Source organism: Pteropus medius, unplaced genomic scaffold (genome assembly GCF_902729225.1).
Source record: "Pteropus medius unplaced genomic scaffold, Ma_sr-lr_union100, whole genome shotgun sequence".
In the NCBI taxonomy this organism is placed as follows: Eukaryota; Metazoa; Chordata; class Mammalia; order Chiroptera; family Pteropodidae; genus Pteropus; species Pteropus medius.
The window spans coordinates 20,010,875-20,029,418 of record NW_024351073.1 but is presented as its reverse complement, the minus strand read 5'-3'; the positions used below and the strand labels follow the sequence as shown (position 1 = coordinate 20,029,418).

The 18,544-nt window shown below is 41.0% G+C and overlaps 1 protein-coding gene across 1 annotated transcript in view; it reads right to left on the bottom strand.

Moving 5' to 3' along the window:
- Positions 1–18,544, bottom strand: part of CTNND2 (catenin delta 2) — a 773,259-nt gene that overhangs the window by 178,214 nt on the left and 576,501 nt on the right. Inside the window, exon 11 of the mRNA XM_039842770.1 lies at positions 12,304–12,517. Within this exon, the coding sequence (XP_039698704.1) occupies positions 12,304–12,517 (214 nt within the window). The remainder of the gene's footprint in view (positions 1–12,303; positions 12,518–18,544) is intronic.

Here is an 18,544-nt window from a genome sequence, read left to right as displayed (position 1 = left end):
TATGCATGATCATGAGAACTGGCAGAGGGTCCTGGTGAAAATGCAGATTCCCAGGCTGTTACCATAGAGATTTGGGGCCCAGAAATCTGGATTTGACTAGGGGAATTGGGAAATCACTGGCGTAAGGCAGATCGGCTATGGGAACGGGACTGTGGAGTGTGCCACACAGCAGCTGTACACATTTAAAGACCCCACCTTTAAATCTGACCTCAGGAGACTGCTGGGCATAATGAGGGCACCCAGCACAATGGCGGGTAAGTGGTGGGTGTCAGCAATGTTTGTTTATTCTTTCTTGAGAAACAAGAATGCAGAGAATACCTCGGTTCTCAGCTTAGGCACATTGGGGAGCAGTAAGAATGTAAAACACAGGAAATAATGTGACACAGCAGCTCTAGAAACATTTACTGGTGTCCTACTCTGTGACACGTGTCATGAAGGAGGGTTGATTACACAGTCAACAAGTTTATATCTTACCATAACATGAACTAGCATAAATGACAATTCCTTTAAAAACCCCGTATCAAAACGTCTTGCTTACTGGAACGTAGGTGCCACCGTCTTGGTCATTAATAAGAAAGCCATACTCTAGGGAAAGTTGATCGGTGACTGGACGGAGGCTGGAACACCTCACCTCCATACTTCACTTACGGGAGAGAGGAAGGAACCTCCATCCACGTTAACGCACCACTATTCGGGTCTTTTCTTTAAGGCGAGCTTCGTTCTCATCTCTTTCCAATCTTCTTAGCCGGCTCTCTTTTTCATCATCTCCCTCGCCACTCCCTGAAACTGCAGGTTTACTGTCCGTCTTGTCCACCGCATCCTGAGCCCCACAAGCGCAGGTCTCTGAGTTTAAGCTTGAAGCATTCCGCAACGGTTCTGCTAATGGATCCTGAAATCACCCTTAACACCTGAGATAGCTCACTGGTTTTTACACAAATCAACTGAAGTCCAAGACCCCTCCCAACGGTGCTCCTTCTCTCTCTGTTCCTGCACCTGGCTCCCTGGTTCACGGGCGTCACCACCTTGACCGTTAGGAAGAGCGCTGTACCGTAGGGATCACGGATAGCTGGAAGGAACCTGGGTATTCACCCCTGTACCCCAAGCGCCTAAACCTCACTGTCACACAGTAGACACTCAACAGACATTTAATAAATGAATGAATTTGACCCACAGCCTACAGAGCTCGTTCAGTCTCCAGGACTAAGAGCAGGGTGGGCAGGAAGTTGATAATATGAATTTCCTAATTTGATCAGACTCCGACTGGGTGGAGAGGAAATCAGGAATCAGACGAACGTTGAGGATTGTAAGTTTTAGCCCTTTGCATTTGCAGATAACTGAACTGTCTGCAACAGAGAGATAACCCTAATGTGGTTAAAATGACAGGAGATAAGAGCAGATGACTCTATAAAGAACGCATGAGATGCACTGCTGGTCAGGAGATGAGCTGGAGACAAGAAAGAGAATAAGCACCAACAGTTCTCTCTCACCCCCTTCTGGGATCCATCAGAATGAACAGCAATGTGCCTCTGGGGAACGACTCTTCCCCAGGCCTGCTGTTTCCTTCCTAGAGATGGAACACAATCAAGGTAACAACCTAGGCCTCTCCTACCCCCTCATTCTTCCCCTGGGACGGGGAGGAACTTATCCAAGTAATCAGTGGGTACATATGCTCGGCTCAGCTCTGCCCTTGCTCTTCTTGGGAATGAGCTCTGAGGGCTGGGAGCCTGGGGTGCCGGGGGTGCAGGCAGTGTGTGTGCACCCCTGCTGGTTGGCTGTCTTACCTTCTGGGTGTGCAGTAGCAGTGGATGCAGCTCACCAGCTTCGCCAAGTCCTGGTCAAAGGGCATCAGCTTCTGCATGTCTCTCATGTGGCCAATAAGCAGCCAATGAGAGGCAGAAGAGGGTGCCAGTCTGTCCTCATGGGTGCTCCCCCTGCTTCCTACCCAGCTTCTCTTCGTGATATCTGCCTGCTGCTCTATGTCAAGTCCAGGGTCAGCACCAGACACAGAGGCAAACCTTCCTCAGACTTCTTCACTAGCTCCTACTGCAGGGTTGGGGCTCATCCTGACAAGAAATCCCCTTTCCCCTACCACTCATGCTGCTCCCGCTTCTCTGGTCAAACCCTGGCTGATGTGCCTGGTCACGGGGTCGCCTTCATGGCCGGTTTCTAAATGGTGCAAGATGGCAGCAATGTCTACGATTCCTCTCTCCCAAAAAGTGGACAATACACATGGATGGATTTGTCCTCCTTTCAACTGGTGAATGCATTCTACCAAAATTAACCTGCTGGGAATTTTTTTTCCTCATTCAATTTAAGTTCCGATTGCAGACTCTGGGAGCCAGGCACCATCAGACCGGCCTCACCTGACTAAGTTCAAGGAGAGCTTCATTTACTTATCTTCCCTCCAATACTGTGGTTGGCAGAATAATGGTCTTAAAAAAAAGTCCATGTACTAATCCCTGGAACCTGGGAATAAGTTACCTCATAGGGCAAAAGTGACTTTGAAGACATAATTTAAGGACATTAAGATGAGGAGATTATCCTGGAGATTCTTTTCAATGATGTAGGTGGGCCCAGACTAATCACAGGAGTCTTTAAAAGCAGAGAACCTTTCTTGGTGGCAGACAGAGGGAAATGTAACTATGGAAGACTTAACAGAAATGCAATGTTGTTGGCTCTGAAGACAGCGGAAGTGGGTCGCCACTCAAAGAACGGCCTCTAGAAGCTGGAAAAGGCAAGGCCTATCCCCTAAAGTCTTCGGAAAGGACACAGCTCTGTTGACACCTGCTTTTAGCCTATCGAGACTTGTATTGAACTTCTAACCTCCAAAACTGGAAGATAATAAAGTTGTATTATTTTAAGCAGCTAAATTTGTGGAAATGTGTTGTAGCAGCAACAGATAACCGATACGGCCTTCACTGAGTGGCTGCCATGGCTTCGACTAGGACTAATCTTTGGGTACACACCTGTGTCTGGGATAACTGTTCTTAAGGCATGGGATGGCTTCTTTTCTAAAGGTGATGGGCGTGGGCCAGGGTTTAAACCCTTGAACAGTGAGATGAGTGGGAGTTGACTCTGAAATAATGTATCTTCTGAGGCCCTGAAAGTATGGCATCAATTCTAGTACAAGGCAATCCTGCTTTCTGAAGAAACCAGGCCTCAAAGTCGCACGGAGAACCCTTCCGGCAGAGACTGTGCAGAATAAAAAAAGGTGGAGAAGATGATTTTTATGCTTTAGTTAACTTAAGAATTGCAGACTTTGAACTTCAACACATAATGGCAAGAGATATTGATTTTTAGACTTTAATTCCCTTGAATTTTAATGTCTTTGGATTTCAACATGAAAGTGGATTTAAACTTTGATTTGTAATCTCTCCTTGGAAATTTGATATTTGGTGGGTTTACATTAAAATTCGAAGCATCTCTACATTGCTGGCATTTTATTACTCTTGTATCTCTATTTATTTTTGCCTTTATGGTGCAGTTTAATCTTATTTCAGAACCTCTGATATGCTATATTGGACAACAGGGCTGGAAATTATTTGGGATAAGAAATATATTTGGAATTTCATTTTAAATCTTGGGAACACGATGAACCTGGACTTGATTTAAACAATGTTCCATTTCTGTACCTCTTGGTTTAATTTACAAAATGCCTACTGGGACTCCCAGGCCATCACCAAAAAGCCCCACAAAGATGGAGGGAAGGCTATCTTGACAAAAGGCTTAGATCCTGCTTTGGAGAGATGATCCAGCCCTCTGGGTGAGCATAGTAAATAAGATAAGAGTGGAAAACAGGCTGGAAGATGTTAGTGGGAAAAATATTTCCCCTGTGTTCCAATGTCTACTTCCATGAAGGGTGTTTAATTAATGTTATACTTCTTTGGAAATAGTAAGCCTATTCCAGACTTCTTTGGAAATAGTAAGCCTATTCTTGGCTAACCAGCCTAAAGTAATGCCTCCAACACGGTTTCTATCAGCAATGGAGATAATATTTAGTAATATTTACACTTCCTCTTATCAATCAAACTGTTCGGAATGCATGCAGGGAAGATGTTCTTTATTAGGGACAAAACAGAGTGAAAAAGAAAATCGAAGGAGTAATTCAGCAGATGAGAAATTCCATCACATTTCTGCACATTGCAAAACAGATGGAGGTGAGTGGGCAGGTGAAGTGGTGGGGACGCCAGCACAGCCCAGGATATGCACTGAGGGGACTCTGTCCTGATGACCCAATGAGGTGGCCAACTGTCCTGGTGGAACCCTAGGAAAGATTCATGCTCAGCGAAGGCAGGCATATGAGATATAGAAATGAGAAAGGCTACATACAAAAGGGTGACTGACGGAAGGAAGCAGTCACCTGCCCTCTCATGTTCCATTCCTGTCTAGGTGGAGAGAACACCCAGCTGCTAGAAAATTACTGACCCCTCCCTCCAGGCCACACAAATCAACAAAACAAACAACTCAGAAAAATATTCTCCAAAGAGGTTGACTGCACTGAGGGAGAGCTAAAAAGCTGACGTGGATATCTGAGCCTCAGAGCAAAGCCCTCCTTATTATGATACAAATAGAAAACAAATAGAAAAAAATGACAACAGATAAAAGTGAGATGATTCATGATAAAGAGAAAAAAAAACCCCTTAGTTCTAAATAATTTCCTTAGAGAAATTCAAGAACAGTTTATAGTCAATAAATAATAGAGGTTATTAAAAAATAACACAGATTTCTTAGAGTATTAAAATAACAATAATTAATAAAAATATTTCCTTAGATCTGTGCCAACCTATATAAGAGGTTGAAGGAAATGTTGTATATTGGAATGTATGATAAAAAGGCAAAGAGCTCCAAGTTACATAAGAAAATATAAGAGAGAAAAAAATTCAAGCATTTCAAAATCTGACTAATAATAATTCCAGAAAGAGGACACAGAAAATGAATGAATTTTAAACAAAAATAACAAGGCACTTTTCTAACACCGAAGGTCATGACTCTTTAAATTAGACGTGTCCAATACCAATAAATATTTTAAAGGCACAGACCTAGATATATCTTCATAGGCTTTTACAGTATCAAGAATAAAGTTAAATTATAAAAAAATTCATTAAAAATAATTTTCTATCCATCCATCTCCAGTAAATATCAATCACGTATGAAGACTTAATACTAACATTTTCAGAATTTCATCTTCTAAGCACCTTTTTTTTTTGTTTGTTTTAGGAACTTATAAGAGAGTAAACCTAAAATAAAGAGCATGGATTCTAGGAGACAGAAGTTCCGACCCAGGAGACCTGCGCAGTAGGTCTTGAGAGCGATCATCCAAATCTGCCCCAAAGACAGAGGATTCTGGTAGTGAGATCTTTGGAAAGCCAGGAACTTAATGATGGTTGAAATCATGGACAAAGTTGAGTTGGTGAGCATCGTAGTTGATGGAGGATCCACTCGGATATGATGCTAGAAATCTACTCCTTTGATAAGAATCACCGCCTGGCCCCATGCAAGAGGGCTGGGCTTGTAGGGTACCGCACGGATCTCCTCTACCACCATAATGCAAAGGCTCACCTCTTGCTTTCAACTTCTTGAATCGAGCTATAGAAAACTTTGGAAGATTGACTATGGCTACAAGATAGATTGCAAATACAGTCATCCCTGACAATGCAAAAGTCAAGTACGATGACAGAGGTTGTGAATGGGAAGGGTGAAAACACAGGAGCACTCATAGCCTTATCTTACAAAACAGTAAGAGTTAATGTCTGTGTTCGATGGAAGAAATGGAGGCCGAATTTCGAGTTATTGAGTAAATGTGTAGAAGGACCAAGGATAATGAACCCATCATTTTGGTAAGAAGGAGAAGATGACATGAGTGAAGAAAATGAGAAAAATCCTCCGACATAATAGAAAGTCAGCATGAAAAGCCTATGATCATTGATTTAGATAGAGTGAAATAAGCAGATTACTTAAAGACATGGGACAACCATGAGAAAACTAAAAAACAGAGCAGAACAAAGCAAAAGTTAAAGCCGAATGCCTCTTAGGGATCTGGGCAGAGGACAGATGAAGCAGGGAAATGTTGTTTTCATTATAAGCTGCCGCGTCCTCTTCCTACCCTACTGCGTGACAAGGTCCGGAGATGGGGACAGAGGCTTCAAGGAATGCTTCGTCAAGAACGAGGACGTGGCATGTGTTTAGGGATAATTGGTTTCTTAGAAATGATCCTATTAATAGGGGGAATTTGGGTAGCACAAATTCTAGTAAGTGTAAACGCTATACAAATGGATTTCCTCAAAATTGGCTCTGAGGAAAACATAGTAAATTCCTCATGTATGAAATCAGCTCTAGTCACCCTGACGTGTCCAGAATGCGTAAACCCTTTATTTGAACAATTATTAAGGGAAATTCCTTATGACGTGCCTCTTAAAGATATTATGAATAAATTATAACAAGCTGAATTACTACAACCAGTTTATACTCCTGTTCCCACGCAGTTAGTAGAAAAATTAGTAAAGGATAAGAAATTTACTCATAAGCCTGTGCCTACTATAGAAGGGCCTCCTTTTGTGGCCTAGTGGATAAATAGAAAACTCTGGTATCCACCTAGGGGGGCTAATAGTATGAAAAGATTACCTGATCTTCCTTTGCCTTATTCAGAAGCTTATAATAAAGATAGTATACATGTAGTGAATAAAGATAGAATTCATGTGCCTTATAGTAGTTTAAGTTTCATAGAAAGGCTGGCTAGGTCGGGATCTCCTTGGTGCTTAAAAACAAAGGAACAGAAACTTAGCTTATGAAAGCAGCTTTGTAAAACTGATTTTTATAAATATTTTCCTCATTACTGCACCAAGGAAACTTTTGAACAGCTATGAGAAAGGTTCAACTTGAACTTTGGATATAGCATAAATCAAATAGCATTTAAAAGATTTCTTCAGGCAGAAAGAAGAACAATGTCTGCCCACAAGCCAATGCTTGCTGTTATGAATACATCTATCTATCACCTTTACTTAAATCAAACTGTATCTTACGTAATAGATATAAGAATTAAAAGTTTAGATCGTTCCAACAGGTAGTTCTGTTCTAATGATTGAGAGAAAAATGTACTAGTTAATCATGAACATTAATAATAATACACTCTATAAGATTTTCTGCTTCGCCTAACCACAGAAATTTAACTCCCTGCTACCTTAACAACAAAGTATAATCAAATGCCAAAATAAAAAGTATAAAAGTTGTACTCAAATCACAATAAAACGGAACAGTGTCACACTGCCTCTGAGCTGTGTAGTCGACTGTCTCCCGCGCCGACGCCTTGCCCACCTTCGGGGCCCCCTGGATCCTGTCGTGGCTGGACCGCGGCAATAAGCATTTAAATACTATTTTATTTTTTGACCATATATATCTATTACTTTGGAAAAAAAATCTAAAAAGACAATACACTTAATTATCACCCTTCCTGCTTCCAATCCTTCACAAGCAGTTGCTTTAAGAAGACGCATTACGAAATCGGGCCAACAGGGTCCTCTTTATTTTAAACGCAGCCGCACTATTAAACTCTCAGGGATCCGCATTTATTTGCATCGCTTTGTTTCCCTGACCAACGAATGTGTCTGCTCCTCTCCGGGAAAGGTGAGCGACAGTCTGGTTTTGGGTCTGTGTTAGTTTCCTGGGGCTGCTGTAACAGAGTACCACAGACTGAGTGACTTAGACAATAGAGCTTCAGAAATGAATCGTCTCATGCTTCCGGAGACTAGAAGTCCAAGATCAAGGTGTCAGCACGCTTGGATCCTTCTGACGACTGTGGGGAGAATCCATTCCACGCCTCCCTCTGAGCTTCCGCTGGTTTGCTGCCAATCCTTGGTGTTCCTTATCTCGCAGAACATCACTTCACCTCCGCCTGCATCTTCACAGGGCGTTCTCCCTGTGTGTGTATATCTGCGCTCAAATTCCCCCTTTTCATAAGGACACCAGACTTATCTGATTAAAGCTCCATCCTATTCTAACATCCTAACTTAACTAATCACAACGGAGTCACATTTTGAGTGATTACGGGTTAGGACATCAACGTATGACGTTTTGCGGGGACATGACTCAATTGATCACAGAGCCCTTTGGAGACTGGGCATTAAATCAACTGACTTAATACTACTAAGTAAAATACTTAAGCTGAGGCCTGTCTCCTTCATTAAAAAGAAAGACTGTGTGGTTCTGCTGGGCATAAGATCAAAGAATCCACTCTGCTCTGGGAGAATCAGAACTCTTAGGAACACTTGCTTTCCACCAAAATAAAACTTATTTATTAAGTTTTATAGTTCAATAAAACCTGTTTTATTATGATTTGTAAAGCATTCTGAAAACTTTAGTTGGGCATTTCAAAATTTAGGTTGATTATTTCCATATTTACAGAGTGAAATATTATATTAGTCAAGCCCAAAGGACATGTAGCATTTCTAATCGATGTTTATTTGCTTCGGAGCATTTCGAGTAATGGCGAGCATATAATGGCTTCGACTGGATTTAAATAAAATTCTGCTCATCGTCTCACAGTAATTACTGCACAGGAAGAAAATTATTTATTGCAAGGCCTGATGAGCAGTTGCAGAAGACAGTCTGCTGTGACGAGGCAGCCGTGCAAACAGGCAGCTGTTTTTCATGCACGATGGCGTTGAATTTAGTAAATGCATGTTAAGACCCCAACTTTAACATTTTATTATTGTTTGCCAAGAAACACTCGGTAAATAATTTAAAGATCTGCAAGATCGTTTCTTTCCTTTCGTCTTTTATTGCTTACGATTTGGCGTTCTAGATCCTTCTGGATATATAACTTAGCTCTGATCTAAAATCTGGTTTATAGACATGCTTTATTTTTTTTTTAATCACTAAAATAGTTCTTTTAAATATACAAACTATTGTAGTTTCTAAATCTATAGAGAGCAATTGAAAGGGTAATATCCCCCTACAATTTTTTTCACATTTGTTTTCATGCATCAACCACCAGGCAGGAAAGAAGATGGAGCAGAAAACCTCCTGTGTATTAGTGGGGGGTCCTGTCATGACCTGAGTCTCACTCCTTGCTGAGCTCTGTATGAATTCCACTGAAGAATTACGAGGGAAGTAAAAGCCATATTTGTTACTTTCAAATCAGAGTTTTATTTAACTCGTGCATGACTAATCTAATTACAAAAACGATCTGATGAGGGGCCTTGTGACCACAGAGGTGAAGCGAGCCTTTTTACTTGTACACTCTACCCTCCAGGGCCAGTGACCCCCTTGCCACTCTTCTTGTTAAGTTTCCAAAATGTGGACAGGTTTGTCAGGGATGTCCCTTCTTAATATCTAGCTGCCAGGAATGCATGGCTGGGACAATTCGGAATAGGGACCCCAGCCGTCACAGTGGGTGCTGGTGTAAGCATCAACGTGGCTGTGCCGGTGTAGGCAACTGAAGTCTAACCTTGTGCATGCAGATGTCCGAGGCTTAGTGCACACCTGAGCCCTAGACATTCGAGAGCACTCGAGAAACGGCAGCTAAGGAATGAATGAACCACCTGGACTCACACGGAAAGGCTCACTGTACTCAAGAGAGTTCACCAGACTTTAGAGACAGTCTCAGGAGTGGAAAGAAAATAACAGGTAAAAGAAATGGAGCATCTGATGGCCTTGAGGTTAGAGTAGGGTAGCTGTGCTAAAACGGTGGATTCCCAAAGCTCTGTAGGAGCTAAAAAAGTCCAAGCTTTCGCAGCTCACTTTGGCAGGTGACCGTGGGCTGGTGCTGAAAACACACAAGACTCTCTAAGGTTCCTTGAGGTGCATTCGTTTGCCTCTGTTTCCTTTTGCAGCAGGCAGTGCGATCACCTTTGTCTGGATTTGCATCGCTGATGCTGTGCCTAAACAGAAGTTGGCAGAGCCTCCTGGGAATTTCTCGGTACCCTCAGTCTTCTGCCAGCACGGCTATTTAGAATGCTTTGTCGCTACAGACTGGCTTCCTTCTGTGCTGGAATGGTCTCACGGGTGCTCACTTCCTATGTCTTTTCTAGAGTGGGAGCTCGACCAAGGTGTTTGTTGTTTTTCGATCGTATCCATCATGGCCACTCCAGAAACCATGAGCTTCGGCCCATCAAAATGTTCTGACAATGCGATCTTTGAAAAAGGTCGACTTCAGGCCTGAAGTTCAGCCAAGCACAACAACACCCTGCCTCTGGAAAGGCAGAAAATATGTACTGAAGTAGCAATTGCTACTCTGAATCTCTCTGAACAGATTTGGCAGTGACAGCTTAAGTGGCGTCATGGCAGAAGACAGCATTTCCTCTTAGAGAGGAAGAGGACAGAGTCTTGGGCACCAGCCCATGCTGATGGCCATGACATGACATTGGGTACAAACCTCTTCTTCTTCTCAAAAGGAGCAGAATAAGAGGCATACATACTCTCTGTGGATCAAGTACTAGCATCTTCCTACAGCCAGCGTTTCCACAGGAATGAAAACCGCTTGACATTCTAAAGAGTTTATCTGCCTCTGATAACTCCAAATGAGGCTCCAATAGAAATTTTTGATGTTTCCAGGTGCATACAATCGGTGGCACCCAGCGTCGGTCAGAAGCAGGGCTAGGGCAATGGAATAGCCAACTGTCGGTTCCTTCGTACTGGCTTCACAGATCGGAGGCACCAGGCCTGTGCAGGGGACGCTGTCATGGGGCAGAGGCAGTGCTGCCATCTCTTTTCTGGTTTAAGCTATCAATCATCTCGACTTTTTGCACGTGGCCAAGTTTCCTTGGCAAGGAGATAAGCCACAACAGAGGTCTGTGCTTCTAGACAAGGGTTTTGTGTTAGAGCAAATAGGAATTTTGGTAAAATCCAATTCTTCTCAAGTCGTGAAACTGATGCAAACGGCACAAGGTGTTCTTTTAGTTCTGTTGGCTTCGCATGTCCCTTGGCAAGGCCTTCACGCACAGAAGGTCCATGATGTTTGTTTTCCGCCACAGGCACTGAGTCCTTTCTCTTGCAGACACAGCCCACAAAAATAAAGATGGTTGGCCACAGACACAAAGGCAGGGTACATGTCCAGTTAATTAACTCACCCGAAAACTATCCTACACACCACAACATACGCATGCTCACAGTTTTAACCTCCTCTGGCTCACGCCATCCCATGTTAGTTTAGTGCAACACATTTCCTTAATAACGTTGCAACCCTTAACAACTAATTTTTTTTCACAAAGAGAATTCTTCAGTTAGAGAAAGAAAAAAGCAAAAGAAAAAACAACAGGTCTGGTACTAATTCAGAGTGTGAAAAAGACATAACGGTATCTAAAAGGCTGTAAATTTAAGGAAATGTGCTGACGCTGGAAATCTCGACCCAAGAATCAACACGTAGTTATGACTCTAGCTTGAGTGATGAATTTCCTTAAATAAACGGTCACATAGACTTCCTCAGCATAGCTACAGGGAAATCCTAGAGTCGAGGCAGGTCAGAGAGTGAACTTTGCAACCCACTTGCCAGATACTTGCTTGAATGGGGTACCTGGGTGAACCCCAAACCAAAGAGCACCTAGGACAGCGATATATACAATCAAGAAGAGTAACCTGCAATCCTATACCGAGGCCACTAATGTCTTTATCTCTCCAACAAGTAAAATTGCACATTTAAAAAGTGAGGGGTGACAGTGCATGGCTCACGCTTACTGTGTCCATATATATTCCAAGAAAGGTATGTGTTAAATGCTTTACATGCTCTCATGGGTCTACGACGTTGTTATGTATAATGATCTTCATTTTACGACACTCACAAGCTCTACGCTCATGGAAAGGCTTTCTTTCACATTCACTTTTGAAAAGTTCCTTGATATGTAATACCACATAACCAGGGGACTTCGTGGGCATGGCTATTTTACTCGAGAGATGAACTGTTAAGTAAGATAAGCTGTCTGTTGTTAAGCAGAGTATAAACCAGAATATATACTTAATCAACAATAACTCAGATACTTTGTCATTTGATCGATTAACGTCATTCTAACAATGGCCCGTGGGTATTATAAAGATGCTGCAACTCCTTCTAAATCAAATGACGAAGACTGAAGTATGGTCGCGGGATTTCAGTGTGGGTATTGTGTATTAGATTCTAATTACTTAATGTGTTCATTCCGTGTGTGTCGCACTTGCTGTGCCCTTGCTTGTTTCATCATTTGCAAACACACCCTGGAACTGCCTGTGTCGCTGGCCCCATGCGGGGCCTGAACCCTAGCACTTGGTTAGCGCATCTGCTGCCGGAGAATGGGAAACCGAGCTTGAGTCAGCCGTGCTGGGAAGAAGGGCTCTAACCTGTGACCAGCTCCCGGATCTCCAGGTCGGCGGTCTTGCGGAGCAACCTCACCAGCGCTGGGATGCCACCGCAGTTTTTCAGGGCGATTTTGTTGTCATCGTTGGCTTTCCCATACACCAAGTTTCTCAAGGCTCCGCAGGCACTACGGTGGACTTCCGTCATCCGATGGTCCAGCAGGTCCACCAGGAGCTGGATGCCTCCTTGTCTCCTTATCTGAAAGAGCAAAGGACACACTCTGTGCTTTAGAGAGGAAGCTTTCACTACTTAAAGCAGAACAGGTTTTTTTTTCACAGGAAGTAGTTGCTGTAATTAATCGCACTGACCTGAATTAAGGCACAGGAAGGGGAGGGAAAGCACGTGCTCGTTCTCCTGGATTTTATTGCCTCTACTTGCTTTACGACCCTACTGATAAAAATCCAAATGCATTTCCTTGCAAGCTAAGGAATTTCGGAAAGGTGATTTTAGCTTCCTAATGGGTGTCTCAGACAGTTTTTCTCTATAAAAAATATGCCGTACACTAATGGCATGAAGCAGATGGAGGACCAGAAGAATGCCTCTCATTCCTAAGACTTATCAAATTTAACCACTGTTTTAAAGGGCTGCAGGCTTGATGTACAAAATGTTAAAATTATGCTTAATAGGGACATGCTCCCAACATTTCAAAGGAAGCAGAAGCTAAATAAGAAACCAGCAGAACAACACATGGATTTTCACCCGAGATGACCTGGAAAATAAAGTCACTCGCCATAAGCGCTCGTCAGAACACTAGCACATAGGTATGTTGCGCTTAATTTAGGTATTTGATTAATAACAACAAAATCACATTAAATTTTGGTGCTCGTTTTACTCAAAGAAAATTTTGATTTTTTTTTGATAAGTGAATTAAAAAAAAAAAACACCTTGCCACATGTTCCTACATGTGTGTTCTTCCTAATTTTTCGATTTGTCTAATTTTCACATACAAACCATTTTGTGGAGTCTTCATTACCAAAGCACTATTTGAACATTTCTTCATTTATATGAAAAAAATAACACAATTCGTTCAGTAATTTTATTTTATTTTTTTAACTTTAACATCCCTCGGGATTGAAGAATTGTAACTTGGCATGAAAGAACATAATTTGACACCTTCCCTACTTAGTTTTCTTCTTCAAGAAAACTCACGCATCCCATGGATGTGCCTGGACACATGGCTAAGTCCCTGAACTCTTTCAAAGATGCTTGAATGCCACTTTCTCTATGAGGCTGCTCCAACCACACTATTTAAAACCACAATCAGAACCATACCCGCTCCAGCATTCATGTTTTACCTTCATCTGTGATAGGATTCTTCACAGTGCTTGCCACGTTCTGATTTCTTTATTATGTTTATTGTTATTGTCCGTCTTCTGCTACAATGTATGATCTTGGAGGGAAAGTCCCTTTCTTTCGTCAAATGATAAACCCCTATCCATACCCCAAGTTCAAGGCCAGACACTTCGTAGATGTTCAATAAATGCTTGTTGAGTGAATGGGGAGAGAGAGTATATGACTCATTACAGTAGTGTTTCTCAGATTAGCTAACGCTCCGCTTTTCAAAATTGAGTAATAGCCCTCTTTAAAGGGAATAAAAAAACCTTGTGAGCTAGAAATATCTCCTAGGGGCTACACGTAGCAGCTTTTCTGGAACCAGCTTACAAATAAAATGAGGGTATGTGTCATTCCCATAAGGTGGGCCATCTGACAATTCAGACACGCCTGTAGAACTTATCATTGACAATATGAAAACAGAAAAAGCTGAAGCCCTCATAGAACTTGCAGACTCTTACGTCCCTGATCTGGAAAGCACGGATGTGGTGTTTCGCATAGTTCACTTCCTCTGAGAACAGGACCAGGGAATAAAGAGGGATGGCACAGGGGGTCGGGGCCATCAAAGGCGTTAACTTCTCTGCGGTGCCTGAGCAGCGGTGGCAAGAGCATCTGGGGAAGCCGCCTGAAAGGGATTATTGGGTCGATTAAAAAAAGCGAGAAAGGACCCCAAAACAACTTTTTCACAACTTAGTTTTCCCCAGGGCCTGCTTGGCATCCACCCAAGAGAGATGAAGTCTGTCTCACTAAACGCACGTGTCCCACACATACTTCTGGGTTCTAACCACGTCAACCTCCTTGTATACGTGAAATATCCTTCAGAAAGGGTATTCTACTTGTACGAAAAGGTTAAACGACGAACGTCATTTTCTCTGGGTTTGCATGTGTGTACTTTGCAATTCTCCAGGTTTATTTTTGTAATGATGAAACCATTAAAAAGAGGTAACAAAGCCATTCTTACAGTTAACCAATTGGTTCTCTATCAAAAGCAGATGGTATAATAAATCTATTTTATCTATATATCTGTATTTATGTTCCCTCTGCCGTACATTATAGTTACTATTCCCAACTCATGATAATATACTTCTCATTCATATGACCTAATGAATTATGCTATTAAAATATTATTCCAAAGCATTAACAGGGAAAATGAATTCAAAACACATAAATACGATATCAATTCTTAATGGTATAATACGAACACAACATGTTCAGTGTGACCCTAATTAATGCCATATGTCCAAACTTATAATGAGATTTTAAGTTCTATGTTCATCTATTTAGAGAAGTACAGATAAGACGATAAACTTTTTTTTCTGCTCTTACTTTTGAGGGTCACCGGATCATCAATATTAAAAACTTGTTTTCTCGGGGTTGAATTTTATCTAAGCATACGACAATCCCATCTTTCTATCATACTAATCTCCTGCAGGTCTGCACACACACTATTTGACAGTAGGAAATTTACTCTATTTGACATTTCGTGAAAATACGTGCAAGGCCTCGGTATCCTGTTATTTACATCAAGAACTTCTAGTTAGTCCTGTAGCCTAAAATAAATATCTACTATCTACAAAGGTGGACGGTGTTTAAATATTTCAAGGCTTCTCTGGATGTCAGTGCTGACAGTCACTCTCGCTTCTCCAGGCTCTTATCCTTTTGGATTTTTCCAGTGAGGCTGGACAGCTGACCCAGGAGGGGCCGCTCTGTGGGACGATGGTTAGACTGCTTGTCTGGACTGCCTTTGTTTCTAGTAGCGAGTACTTGTTTTACAACTCACTGAGCAGATTATTTGAACTTGAACTTAGCTCATGGCAAATCTGTAACAACAATGGCTCTTTAGCAATTTAACATGAAAATGATCCTCATTTAAATGCAGAAGGAAATGAGGACACCGTTTCCTATCCTTATTTTTTAACTTTGTTGTGGATGTGTCAAGAGAGTCAGACTGAAAACACAAACAAGGAGAGGAATCTATTGGGGAAAAAAGCACGGATTCACAAAATCAACTGAAAACCTTTCAGAATTAATGATAAGAGAATTCAGCAAAGTACAAGCTAAAAATTTTAAAAATGAAAAGCTTTATGAATATACATAAATCTATAGTTTACTTATATACTAAAAATAATCAGAATTTTAATAAAAAAAAATCTCATTTAAAATAGCAACGTGGTACATAAAACACTAAGGCACCAAGCATAAGAATTAAGTAGTTTCTATATGAAGAAAGCTGCATAAATTCATCCAGATACTTAAAAGCTGATGTGAGTGAAAGCGGAAGGTACCACGTTCCTGAATGAGAAAATGCAGGATTGTAAAGATTTCTGTTGTGCCATGATTAATTCAAAAATCGAAGCAGTTCCAATTTAAAACCCAACATATTTTAAAGTTGTTTTTGGACATAATGGCTCTCAAGTTCATCTAAAAGAATAAATGTAGGGGAAAAAAAATCACAGAACGAAATGAAGTATGGAAGGCTGAATATGTCCTAAAGCACCAATAAATAGAACGATATGACAATAGGCCAAGAATTAACACAACAAAGAGATAGAAGAAAAATCTCAGAGAAATCCAGCCATCTACACCCCCTTAGGATATAGTCATGATGCAGTAGGGATTCGATACTGAGAATTAATGAAAACAGGCTCACCATGTGAGGGGGAAAACAACATTTGATTTCTTCACATTTCCATAAAATAAATTCCAGATGGATTAGAAATGTAAATGTGAACAACAAAAAAGAATTCTAGGAGAACGAATCAATGAATATTTCTTACTGGGATAGAAAGACCTAAGGTTGATAATGAAGCCAGAAATCATAATGAAAAAGACTGAAAAACGTACACGCATCAGAAACGACCGTAGGTAGTGAGCGATAAACTGGGAAAAGTTTTGACAATGAACGTGGTGATTAGACAAACAGTTTATGTTCTTACTTTAGAGACACAGATGATATGACTGCCAATGTCACTCAGCGGTAGGTGGCAGAGTCAAGACTCAAACCGAGGCTCAGAGTCTGTGCTCTGAACCCTTACAGCGCAGTGCCTCATTCTGCAGGCGTTTATCCGCAAACGGACCACACGATGGTTTGCAGGTTGAGACCCTGTCACGTGGTATCACGCTGAACGTATTTCGTCTCGCTTGCTTTCACTGCACAGCATCACATTTGTGATATTTTATCCAAATCAATAGACGCAACGGTTGTTCATTTACTTTTCCGTCTGGGATGTGTTCCTTTGTAGGACCACACCACGATTTCCTTTTTGAGTCTCACGTTGATGGATATTTGGTTGTTTCCAGCATTCTGCTTATACAGGCAATGGTGCTGTGTACGTTTGCATGCACAATGAAAGAGTTTCTCCAGAACAGACACTTAGGACTGGTGGGCCTAGATTTTGCATATATCCAACTCCATGGTGTGGCCCAAAAGGTCGTACTAATTTATTCCCAGTTTGGAGACAGTAAGAGTCTCCTTGACCACACTTAGCATTGTTGACTTCTTTTATTTTTAACCAACCTATTGAATGCAAGATGATATCTCTTTTTAGTTTTAATTTGCATTTAGTTACTCGTAAGGTTAATTACTAGTAACCTTATTGCTAGTAAGGTTAAGTCTTTGAGTAAACTCTGCAACAAAGAGGTGTAGAATCTACTTAAATAAAATTAGTCTTTTACTGAGCAATATAAACAAAACAAGTCATAAGTATAATGAAACACCTTGTTCATGAATCAGAGTGGATACTGAGAGGGCTAGGAATTCTCCAAAATGTACATACAGTTCTCAACACATTTTAATCAAAATTCAGAAGTTTTCTTCAACAAGACAGAATGACTCTAATTTCGTCTGTAATCTTAAGCAAGCAATAAAAACTAAGATTACTTTGATAAGGAGGAATACAAGTAAGGAATTACTGCATCTTATGAATAAGTATTACATAAAGCCTCAATAATTAAAACATTGGGATAATGATGCAGGAGTTGAGATGGCTTAGAAGGAAATGAGTAACGATCAACAGAGCCTAGTGTATTAAGGACTTAATGTGTGATAAAAAGAAAGATTACAAACCGATGTCAAAGGACTGAAATACATGGAAAGCTCTTAAGAGAGTTGACTCTATATCATGCACATTCCAAGAATTGAAGAATCGAGTATGCCAACTAAAGACAAAAATAATTATGTGAATATCTATATGATTTCAAGCATAAGCAGGGAGTCCTGCACACAAGCAAAACTGAAAATAACTTATTTCTAAAAATAATAATTGTATACAGATTATACAAAACAGGGTCTTGGTTTATCTTTAGTATTCTAGTTATACTGATTTTAGAAGTTTAAATATTAGTTTAATACATCCTCATGGGGGTCACGCTGACATACTAAAGTTAGGATAAGTGTGCATCTAAATTAGGGTTCAGGTTTTCACTTCCTTTCCTACCTTTCTCTGTTATTTCCTCCCACCCCTACACACAATGAAGCCAGCATATGACACAACACTGTTTTATATAAAGAATTTAAATCAAGATATAAGACCTAGTGAAAACAAATACTCTTCAAATTCAGGTCTTATTTTTTTTTAACGTAATCAATCATCTCCTTTTAGATTATACCTACTTTCAGATTAACAATTACGAGTCTAATTTGTGGGTGGCGAAGCTAAGTGTATATATTGTTCAACATCTCAAAGAGAATGTTAGATGAGCACAAGTAAATTTTGGAAACATGAATCCCATAAAGGATTGAAAATTACTAAAACATGTCAGAATGAGGCATGCAAATACTGCCCCAAAGCTTTCGTTTTCTGTATGGACTGGATAATCTCTTATTTGACCAATGTTTACAGAGTGCCTTGTCAGGCGCTGGGCTCAGAAGTGAGATGGACGAAGCTCCTGCCT